Source organism: Rhagoletis pomonella, unplaced genomic scaffold, assembly GCF_013731165.1.
Source record: "Rhagoletis pomonella isolate Grant_MI unplaced genomic scaffold, Rhpom_1.0 Rhpom_scaffold_00030, whole genome shotgun sequence".
NCBI lineage: Eukaryota > Metazoa > Arthropoda > Insecta > Diptera > Tephritidae > Rhagoletis > Rhagoletis pomonella.
This window is the reverse complement of record NW_023458584.1, coordinates 251,353-263,711: the sequence shown is the minus strand read 5'-3', so window position 1 is coordinate 263,711 and position 12,359 is coordinate 251,353. Positions and strand designations below refer to the sequence as shown.

The following is a 12,359-nucleotide window of genomic DNA, read 5'->3' as shown; positions in this document are numbered from 1 at the left end:
TAATAAAAATTTTTAATAAAAAATCGCGCGATTTTTTATTAAAAATTTTCGTCTGCGGCGCTTTTGCCATAAAAATCAATACTTCGATAAATAATGAAAATTTTAATCGCGCGATTTTTTATTACAAATTTTCCGCTGCGGCGCTTTTTCCATAAAAATCAATACTTCGATAAATAATGAAAATTTTTAATAAAAAATCGCGCGATTTTTTATAAAAAATTTTCGCCTGCGGCGCTTGTCAGTTTTACTACTAATTCAACGCTGAGCAGGAAAATGGGTACGATAAAAACTATTCTCTTTTATTGTTATTTTCTTAGATGTGGCTGCACTCTTCTAATGTCAGTGTGAAACCATGGTTGAATCAACGGTTCTATATTCACAATGTGCGTGTACATATATAAGTGATAATTATTAAAACTTACTTAATTTACTAAAAATACATCATAAATGTAAAAAATGTTTACATTTCATTGTGCGGGGTTTTAATGTAACTATTTTGCCGAAGTGTCTACATAAATATAGGGTTTATTGTATGAAATAGCGCCGAGAGGTTAGTTCAATTTACAAACTTTAACAACAAATAACTTAAAAACTATAAGCCTCCTGCGGCTAAAGGTATATATATTTGCAATCAGGAGAACTCCCCCTACCCCCCCATAGCCACCTTTTTTTTGTACGCGGGGGATGCCAAACTAAAATTTTCCCGGAAGATTATCAAAGGATCCTCACCCAATAAATCTTCAGACAAAGGGGACACTGTAAGAATAAGATAACTCAGCACAGCATATTCTTATTAACCCTTCTTTAATGTCTTTTCGCTTCAAATCCTTTTTCACAATCAGAATTGCCACTTGACCTTACCTATGGAGATGCGGATTGTGCCACAAATCTATAATATGTATGAACTATGTGTGCAAGAGATGCAACGTTGCACTACATACAAATTGTTTTGAATTCTTCCTAGGGACCGAACATAACAGTCTTTGATGAAAACTGTCATGGAAAACTTCACTATGAAGGAAATGTTGTGCAACAAAGTGAAACGTACCAATCGATTTCTTTTTGCACCGAGATTCAAAATTGAAAATAAACTTTTATTTGCAATTATTATGCAAAATTTAAAAAAATAACAATTATTTTCGATTTTTATATTATAAATCCAAACTAACAATTATTTTTGATTTTTGTTTTATATGTCTTAGATAACAGTTATTGAAGAGTTTTATTTATAAAAGTCATCAATAAAAATCACCAAAGATTTTTAATTTTAAAAGTCATCAATATAAATCAGTCACCGGCTTTTATTTTTTAAATCAATCAAATAAAAGTCATTGACATTTTTCGCAGTTAAGAAGGTGTTGGGAAAGAAAAGTTTACTACGACTTAAAGATCAGTGACTGATTTTTATTTATGACTTTTATAAATAAAAGTCTTCGATAACTGTTATCTAAGACATATAATTAAAAAATCAAAAATAACTGTTATTTGCAGATTATTTAAATAAAAATAAAAAATAATTATTGTTTTCCAATTTATAAAATAAAGGTCAGACATAACGGCTATTTAAAGAGAAATTAAATAAAAGTCAAAATATAATTGTTAAAGAGCGATTTTTTTATAAAAGTTGTAACTGTTACGGTCCCTGGTTCTACAATTTAAAATACATAGCGAGCTCAATGAATACTTTGCTTCGTATATTTTCATAAAAGCGTTTAAAAAAAATGGTCCTTAAAAATAGTAAGCTCTATAAGGAAGCAGCCACGAGATGTATATGCAAAATAAATAAAACAAAAATGCGGATAGACCCCGTGTTCGTTTAATCGAACAGCTAATATCTCGAAAACTAAAAGTCGCAAATTTGTTTTTTTTACCACAAAATGCAAGTTTGATTAATCAATTTTACCTTAGTATGGAAATTTCATCAAGATATTCGAACAAAAAATTGTCGGGCTGATATGGGTTAAAACAAAAATCGGGCTACACTAGTCGGAATTAACGTCCATTGTAATTGAAATCAATGAGATCTCGCGTAAATTGAGAGTTATATGTTTTTGGTTATTCTGGCAGTCACGTATGGGCGAGAATACTGTTTAATTTCAAATAAGTGCTTATCTATTTAAAATAGTCAACATTTACTTCTGGGCTTATTCCACTTACACGTTATTTATCTTTACATCAAAGCAAACAGCTTAAACTCTAATTACACAATGGTAATGTTAGATTGGTTGATAAAAAAAAATCTTTTGAGAAAATTTAATTGCATCTAAGCAAACGCTTGTAAATACTAAGTACATACACTGCCGGAAAAAAATATTGGCACAGCGAATTTTGTCACAATATATGCATCAATTTCATTTCTAATATTTTTCCGCCAATTTTTCATAAAAATATGGGCCATTCTACAACAAAACACACAAAAATATATTTTCTAAACTTTTTGCAAAACTCGCGAAAATTCAATAAATATTCAAGCAAATTTTCAACTTTTTCATCTAATTTTTCTGAATTTTCTTGAGTATGCAGTTTTTAGCCCATTAAATTCTAGTTCTAAAAATGCAAGTTTCGAGTAAGTCAAAAATCGCACTGATTTTTGAGAATTTTTTTGTTGAAGGTGTTTTGCATTTTTTCCATAAAAATTATTTTCGAAATTTTTTTTTTATGGGAGAGACCGCGTGAAAAAATTGCCAAAAATCAACGGTAATTCGTAGCTACTTAGAATACCCAAAAAAATTCTAAAAAAACTGATTGAAATGTTGAAAATTTGCATGAAAATTTGCTGAATTTTCGCAAGTTTTGCACAAAGTTTAGAAATTAAATTTTTATGTTTTTTTGTTGTGGAATTAACCATACTTTTATAAAAAAAAATCGGAAAAATATTACAATAAAAACTGTTGCATATATTGTTTAAAAAAACAGCTGTGCCAATACTTTTTGCCGGCAGTGTACATATATATGTATATTTTAGTATAAATTAATTGCAAAGTTCATTAGAAAAGGTCAGTTGCTGCAGCCGAGGCATGGAAGTCGTGTGAAAGACAGAAGCTATAGTGAAACGTGTTAGCAAGGAAAAGCTATTAAAATAAAAGGACGAAGCCTTGTTGGACCTGTGAAATCATTCAAAAAATATAACAAAGAGTGTCAAAACTGTTTAATCTTCACTAGACAAACCTAAAAGTTTAAAATATTTACAAAACTTCTCCTGAAAAAAAGCAATAAAAAGTACATACAATACAACTCCAGCCAAATTTGATGCTCCACAATGCTTTTATTTTTCGTACTTTTGACCGCAATCGTCTCCCTTTTGGTCACCTATCTTCAATACAAATATCAATACTGGGCAAGAAAAGGGGTGCCCCAAACGAATTTAAACTTTCTTGAAAACATATGTCTAATGCGCACCACACATAATTTAGATTTTTATCGCGAAGTCTATCGACATTTTCGTGGCAAGTCAAAATTTGGCGGCACTTATATCTTCGCTAAACCAATACTCGTTCTACTCGATCTTGATTTGATCAAACAAGTACTAATTAAAGATTTCAATACATTTCCGGATCGTTTCGAATATATACCCGATAATAATATTATCAATGGTAATCTCTTTAAAGTGAACGCCGAGAGATGGCGTCCTTTGCGTACGAAAATTACACCTACATTCACATCGGCGAAAATGAAGTTTATGTTTCCAACATTGGTAACGGTGGCAAAGCAATTGGATGTAGCCTTTGGCAAACACTTGGAAAATACACCAGATGGTACCCTTAATATATACGAAATGATGACACGCTTCACTGTGGATGTAATCGGCCAGGTTGGCTTTGGTGTTGTATGTAACAGCTTGGAGGATCCCAATACAGAGTTTCTTCGCGTCGGACATATTAATTTCTTTCAAAATCATAAATCCATAAGGCTACGCATTTTGATGACAACATATCCTGTGCTATTTAAATTGCTGCATTTTCTCAACATCAGACGCGTACCAGACGAGGTTGAAAAGTTTATGTTGCGTCTGGTTCGCGATACTGCTCGTATACGTGAGGAGCAGAAAATTCAGCGTAACGATTTCATGAATTTAATGATTGAAATGAAGAATACAAAGGACGAAAACGGTAAACCTATGTTGACTTACGAAGAGATGGCTGCACAGGTATTCATATTTTTTGCTGGTGGATATGAGACTAGTTCGAGTAATTTGACTTATGCGCTCTATGAGTTGGCAAAGAATCAGCATGTGCAAGACAAATTGAGAGCTGAAATCAATAGCGTCTTGGCAAAACACAACGGAGAGCTGACATACGAAGCAATGGATCAAATGACCTACTTGTATCAAGTTATGTCAGGTGAGTTGGATAAAAAAAAAGCTAAATGCGGGAAGTGAGTTTGTTAGCATTAGTAATAATTCCTGTACCACACTACCACCACAATATTGCCCGTGTTGATTTGTGTAGGCAGTTACTGCGGATTGCGGATCTTATAATTTTTTTTAGTAGGATATAGGTTTCAGAGACTGAAAAACGTGGCTCTATAGATTCCTTTCGCAAAGTTGATATTCTTAATAATTCCAAAATCCCGACGGTTGTATACTTCGATCACTTGAACTTTACACACCATAACATAACATAACACTGGGCTGTGTGGTTTTTAATTGATCAAATTAATAAATCAATTTTATTCGCGAAGTCCAGAGCTGGGTCGTAATGATTCCCTTAGGAATTTAATTACTCCCAATTACAAATTACAAGGAATTGTAATTAGGAATTCCTTCAGTCCACAGCAAAGGAAGTAAATAAGTAGAAGTAATATAAAATGTAATTGTTTTTTTTTTTTGATTCCATTACAAGGAATTTTCATATTGTAATATATCTATGAATATCTATATACATACATGTAACTAGTATACATAAAAATGTTGTGCTCGTTTGTACGAGGCCTCAACATTCGAGAACGGCTGACCAGATTTGTATATTTTTTTTTTAATTGTTCGGTACAATACCAGTACACAAATTTGGAGGGTTGCCACCTGTTCGAAAATTTTAAACTCAATTAAATTAATAAAACAAGTAAGAGCAGCGCTGTCTTCGGCTATGCCGAAGGCTTCATACCTTTCATGAACATCTGCAAATTTTACTTTGACAGATTACTGCTTTTGAATACATCTGCATACATCGATAGAGGAGTTACATACTTATATATAAAATCGCATCTAAACAATCAGAGGTATGGAAGATATACTTTATATGACACCAATCTAAGTGATTTTCACCGCTATGTGATCGGTATGTAAACCGGTAACACAATTTATTGGGTTTAGTTTCCTACATAAAGGAGATATATGGCAAAAACTGGTATCTGAACAATCAGTGCTATAGGAGATAAAGCTTATACAGCATAGATTTTGATGATTTTCTCAGTAGACTTTGTATTATTATTTATAAAATATCTTACGAAATTTATCGGTTTTAGCTGTTCAAATAAAGGAGTTTTACCGTAAAATCCCATATCTGAACAATCAGATGTATGGAAGATATATGTTGTAGTCATCCGATCCTTGTTATTTTCACTGTAAGTATTTTGTAAATAATGAGTGAAAGTGGTGCGAAATTTCATGTTCCTAGCTGCATAAATGGAGGAGTTATGATAAAAGACCTCATATCTGAACAATCAGTTGTATGGGGTCTGCAGGTTATAGTGACCCGATCTTTGTTATTTTCACTGTAAGTCTTCTGTTGATAATGAGTGAAAACAGCGCGAAATTTCATGGTCCTAGCTACATAAATGGATGAATTATAACGAAAAATCTCATATCTGAACAATCAGTTGTATGGGAGCTATAAGTTATAGTTACCCGATCTTTTTAATTTTCACTGTAAGTTTTCTGTTGATAATTATTGAAAACAGTGCGGAATTTCATGTTCCGAGCGATATAAATGGAGGAGTTATAACGAAAAATTTTATATCTGAACAATCAGTTGTATGGGGGCTATAGGTTATAGTGACCCGATCTTTGTAATTTTCACTGTAAGTATTCTGTTGATAAGGGGTGCAAGTACTGCAAAATTTCATGTTCGTAGCTGCATAAATGGAGAAGTTATAACGAAAAATCTCATATCTGAACAATCAGTTGTATGGGAGCTATATGTTATAGTGGTCCGATTCTTCCGGTTCCGACAAATGATTAATACATTATAAAAATACACCCACATACCAAATTTGATACGGATATCTCGAAAACTGAGAGACTAGATTGCATACAAACAGACGGACAGACGGACAGACGGACATGGTTAAATCAACTCAGCTCGACGTTCTGATCATATAAGTATACATTTTAATGGGTCTATCTCTTTTTGTTCTGGTACTTACAAACATCGGACCAAAGTTATAATACCATTTCATGCTCATGAAAGGTATAATTAATGAAATATTGCAATGTGGGTATCAAATTAAAGAAGTATAATAAAGATAACCATTGGAGACATTCTTGAGGAGTGTTGCCACCTATTTGAAAATTGCATTTCAGTTGAATTGATAAGATAAAGGAAATGTTGTAATGTGGGTGTCAAACTAGAGAGTTTTAAGAAGGCTTACAGTCAATAATATTTTAGAATAGCGGTGCCACCTGTTTGCAAATTTAACTCAATTAAATTGACAAAATAAATAAAGATTGAAAATATTTAAAACAAATGAAATAGTACATAATAGATGCCAAACAAAAAGTGTTTGGGGAAGCTTTGCTAGACAATTTTTCCTAAATGTTTCCACCTATCCAAAAGCCGAACAGTTATAATGAAGAAAAAATTTACAACATTTTATCAAACGAAATGATCATATTATCAACGAAGAGTTGATGTACAAATTACGCAACGGAACCAGTTCATAATAAATTACTCATACGAATGTAGAATATAGTAGCAATTCAACAATAAAAAAAAAAATTTATAAATTTTTCGATTACTTTTTAAATTACTTTGAGGAATGCAATTGGAAAAAATTTTGTTTTTCCAATTCCTTTGAACTGAATTGAAAAAAAAGGAATTGAGAAAAAATTACATTACTAGCACGTAATTTATTCCAATTACAATATGAAATTTCTTTTTAGGGAATTCAAAAAAAAAAAATTATAATTACATTTGGAATTACTTCTAAGGAATTGAAAACGTAATCAATTCCTTTGTTGTGAACTGAAGGAATTGATTCCTAATTACAAATACTGAGGAGTGTAATAGTAATTGTAGTGTAATTTTATTTACCCAGCTCTGGTGAAGGTGAGGTGAGGTGAGTTTTTTTCCTTTGGTCTCTCCACGCTACCCGCGTATTGAGAAAGTATATTATTTTTAAATATATTATTAATAATATTCACTTAATGCTATTGTTAAATTTATTGATACATTAGCAATACATCATATAGTTGCTTTATCCTTTAACTATGGAGGTGAGTTTTTTGGACATAGTCTATGACCTGGTGGTAAATTTTACCCCTTCGAATTTTAGTTAGAAATTTGAATACAAATTGGTGATTTTATAATTACTTTTTCTTTTAAACTAAGCTACTAGATTTTTAAGTTAAAATAAATACAAAGTTTTGTTTTTTATTTCTTTTAATATCAACGAAAGTCCCACTTCATTTCACAAGGCTATTATTATTCACAAGAACAAAAACATCACATAGTAAACTTAAAAAAAAAAAAAAAAAAGTGTAAAATAAAAATTAATCTAAAGCTTAAGGGGCACCTTTTCACAGCAAAACATATATATTTAAATAAATACAAGAGATCATCTTAAAAAAATGTAAATGTAAAAAATACATGTCAACCGTCCATGAAAGAAAAAGTTGCATAAATGTTGAGGAGTGGTAATATTTACACCGGCATCAGCATTTTTCCACCCCCGCTACACCTTCCACAGCAAGAACATAACTGATCAATAAACGACAACAAAATGAGAAGATACTGAGAGAATCAAGTTGCTGGAGCGCAACATAGGAGAGTAGTTCAAAAAAATTTAAAGAGGGGGTAAATTTTACCACCACCTCCACAGTTAAAGGTTATACATTTTTTCGAAATTTTTGTGCTCTTTGTTACAGGCAAATGCATTCTTTATGGCTTGTTGAGTTATATCTTCATCATAAACAAATTTTTGCATTAATTCTTTTAAAAAGGTAAAAATTCCTTAAATGACTCTGTGAAGTGTTTACGTAGGCTGACTGCTGCCATGTCGGAGATTTGAAAAATGCTTGCGCCGGTTTATAATCGTATTTTACGTTTGGCATAACTTAAAGGCTCATTGCCTTTTATTCCCACATGTGCTTTAATTTAGAAAAACTCAACGGACCGATGTTGTTTGAAGTGAAACAGACGATTGCGGATCGACGATATGAGGGACATGTCGTTGCTTCTGTTTTTTAAAGAATACAAGATTACGCCGATTGCAACAGAATTCGTGAGAGTAATTTTGGCGTGACGTCATCGTAGAGTTGGCAACTGAGGGCGGCTAATAAAACTGCTCTCTAGTGATGTGCTGTATTGTCGGTACCCAATACTTCCTTTTCGGTACCCGATACTTTACATTAAGCCTTCGCCATTATAAGCATTTCAAGTATAGAAAAAACTTTCATTAATAATTTATATGATATATGCTAAAACACTTGAACTTATCGCAACAGAGAAATATTATTTTATCTGCTTTAACCTTAGTCGATCCAAGGTTCAAGAAAAAATGCTGGCACTGTTTTTGGCCACTGCACGGTGAATTCCACTCTCCGCACGCATAGACTTCTGCATATGGAACCATGCTCCAGCCTGTATTTATCACCTTCACCTTTATTCTTATATTAAGTAAACCTTAAATTTTTATTGCTATTTTCATCTAAACCCATTTCCTTTGCTTCATCTACATATTCATATTTTCCTGTATTTTTAACCCGCTGCTTAACCATTTCTTAAATTGGGTATCGATATTATCCCAGCACCATCACTTCATTACAACCGCTAAAGAAGTTTCCATTGTACAGTTTTTAGCTCTTACCGTAGCTAAATTTGGCATTGCTTATTAATGAATTAGTTAACTAAGACTTATATCATAAATTATATTTTAATATTTAATACAAATACTTACCTATTCAATTGCCTATTCTCCTTTCAGAGACACTTCGTAAGTATACCGTTCTAGCAGTGCTTCCTCGCATCTCAATTGAAGAGTACACGATACCCGGAACGAATATAAAACTCGAAAAGGGAACCCACATTGCTGTACCTATCAATGCCATACACCATGATCCTGAAATATATGAAAGTCCACACGAATTTCGTCCAGAACGTTTCGCGCCAGAAGAACTACAAAAACGTCATCCGCAGGCCTTTCTCGGTTTCGGCGATGGACCGCGCAATTGTATTGGCCTACGTTTTGCACGCATGCAAGTGCGTGTTGGATTGATAACACTGTTGAAATCTTATCGCTTTACCTTTTCGGAGAAGACACCGCCCAGAATAGATATTATGAAGAAGGGTTTAGTTCTTGTGCCAGATAATATCGTATGGCTAAGGGCAACAAAGCTGTAAAAATTATAGAAAAGTGAACAAATTAACCAACTAAATATAAGGAAGCATTGTTGTAGTAAAAGTTTTGTAAAACCCAAAATAGAGCGATGTATATGTATACATATGTATGTACATAAAAGAAATAATTTCCAATATAAACTTAAGTAATCTTAATTTACACTTACTATACTAAGTAATCTACCTGTTTACTATGTAGCAACAATTCCGTTACTGGTCATAAAAATTATAACTTGAAAAACAAATCAAACATTAATTGTTAATTTGTATACACATCTACACACATATCAGGGTTGTTGCGAATTTTCGCATTCGCATTCGCAATTGCGGAGCTTCCGCATTAATTTTAACATTCGCATTCGCTTTCGCATTCGCAATAATTAATGCGGAGCTTTTGCGAAAAACCTGACACATCTGGTTTGGCTTGGAAGCGCTGTTAAAACAACGATCTCGCCATTATGCTAGATTCTTCAAGTGAAGATGAAAGTCAGGAGGATACATCCGACATTTTCATTCTATTCTATTAGATACATATAATGTTCCAATTTTTAAATTCAAGTACTAAATAAAATAAGCATTATTAAATATTACTAAATTCTAAATTTTTTATTTACCTAAATAACTTAATTTTCTTACCTACATAGTTGTTTCTTAAAAATACTTTACATCCGCATTCGCATTCGCATACGCGGATGTCTAAAATTTCACATTCGCAACATCCCTAATACATATGTAACTCGAAATCAAGACTATTCGTTGATAACTTATTAACCCGCCACGAAGTTGGAGTTTTTAGTTTTTAAAGGAATTTTCAGTGCACATGAACATTTGAAGAATGTGCAGCGTTACCTCTATTCTCGTAGAGTCCGGAGTAGGGTGCTCCCTAATATATATCAATATCTAAATTTTTTTATGGGACACCCTTTTGTTTGACGCGTATTTTTATTATCGTTCCAATGCAGTACTAATTGGCATTTATCGGACTTGTCATTTTTCTACTCAGTAATAAAATAAGACATGAAACTTAGTCATAATTAGAGATTTATAACAGAAAACTACACACTCTGTGGCATCAAGACAGTAACGAACCTAGAGCTCAGCGCTTTAGCCACCTCCCGATGAAATAGCTGACAGCAGTATCGGGGGAGAGGTACTTATTAGACGACAGAAGGTTAAGTTCGGGAACGGGTTTGACTTTAGACTTCATATGCTTCCTTCTCAGAAAAAAAGGCATCCTTATGTGGGTGTTTCGACCTTTGAACCTACAAAGTCTCTTTTTATCTTTGAGTGTGCTGATATCATTATGTGCAAACTCATTCACCCCGTGCAATCTTACACTTTTCTTTAATAGAATATTATCTTCAAAATGATTTTTTTTTATGGTAGAAATACAATCGGAATCTTTCCGCTGCCTGCCAGTTAGTAAACATTTCTCCAGCTAAAGTCGTTAGATGAAGCCTTTACGCACAAAGAGTAAGCAGTAGGCGCCTTCCTCGAAGTAGTATTTAACAGAAAAAATTAACTAAGTATAACCTTTTTTGTACATGCAGTTAAAGAACACCATGTCAAACTGTCGAATGTGCAAAAATTCTTTTCCATTTGAATGAGACGTGAGTTGGCAAATCGTCGAATGTCTAGTGTTCTTAGAAGCATATACTGGCTTTAACAAAGTGTTGAATCGCCGATTTTTTTTTTTATTCCAAAAAATTTCAATTATTGAATTAGTATAAGTATAAAAATCCAGATTGTATCTACTTGTTATTATAAAATAAAATATTGTCTTTTTTACATTAATTGTTAAACATTACTACATAGTAGTCAAAGCTATTTGCTTATGAGGTTTACTAACTGAATAAGACCAAAATTACAAAAAGTCTTAACCTACTGCTATTTCAATTTAACCACCATCAAGCTTCGCTAACAACAAACGAGCCATCATTTGGCACACACTTACACAAATACGTACAATTATTTTCCGGTAAAAGCTTTTAAGTTTGAAAGCATTGTTAGCCTAGTTTATTGCCAAGAAAGCTTTGTTGCTTTGACGTTAGAAGCTTTTAAAAGCTTTGATTTCTGAATCGCATCGCCTTAAAGCTTTTTAAAAACTTTTATGTTAAAGCAATGCAAAGCTTACAGAGTACTGTTGTTAACAGAAATACGAGAACATATTACCTTTCATATTGGGTTACCTTTCAAAAGCAAAATCCTTCATTCACTGCTAGCCATTGCCAGAAGATACCTCGAAAAACAATTGCCAAACATTTTATAAACTTTCGAGGCTAACTAGTCGCGAACCACACCTACGAAAAGTATTTAGTTCGTAAATTTCAGTGTTGCCTTTTGGTATATTAATTCATACAATTTACATTTTTCACTTTTTTCACGTTGCATTTGGAATGTTTTTCTTTTATATTTACTTCAGCTCATAGCATGTATTATACAAAAACAAACTCTGACTGAACTGCCAAATTACTGAATCTCGGGATTATTTTCGAAGTTTTCGAGTTTTCTACTCTTTGCGCTTAACCCTATAACCGAGTTTCTGCAAGGAGGAGAGTTGCATTTCCTTTAAAAGTTTTAAGTGGTGCATTTTTTCATACTTACAGGAGGAAATATCTTTTAATAGCATGGTGCTGTTAGAATTTCCTAAAACAAAATCTCTGAAAGGGCGCAAAAGTCACATAGTTTTCAAAAAGGGCCAAAAAATCAAAATCTTCAAAAAGTCGGGTCAAAGGGTATTGGCGCCTAAATAGGATCAAATTGCCCCTTTGGTCGCGTGAATTATTTAGGAGACAGTAGGCAAGA

General features: G+C 32.7%; 1 protein-coding gene across 1 annotated transcript; it reads left to right on the top strand.

Moving 5' to 3' along the window:
• The first annotated feature begins 3,259 nt into the window (after positions 1-3,259).
• LOC118749669 (cytochrome P450 6a22-like) lies at positions 3,260-9,597 on the top strand. Its single transcript, XM_036484468.1, has 2 exons — positions 3,260-4,340; positions 9,142-9,597. The coding sequence occupies exons 1-2, from the start codon at positions 3,260-3,262 to the stop codon at positions 9,555-9,557; spliced, it is 1,497 nt and encodes a 498-aa protein (XP_036340361.1). The 3' UTR covers positions 9,558-9,597.
• The last annotated feature ends 2,762 nt before the right edge of the window (positions 9,598-12,359 follow it).

Bases quoted from the DNA above. Each gene is read 5' to 3' on its own strand.
- LOC118749669 (XM_036484468.1), top strand. From the start codon at position 3,260: ATGCTTTTATTTTTCGTACTTTTGACCGCAATCGTCTCCCTTTTGGTC. The intron at 4,341-9,141 runs GTGAGTTGGATA...TTCTCCTTTCAG, and splicing joins CTTGTATCAAGTTATGTCAG to AGACACTTCGTAAGTATACC.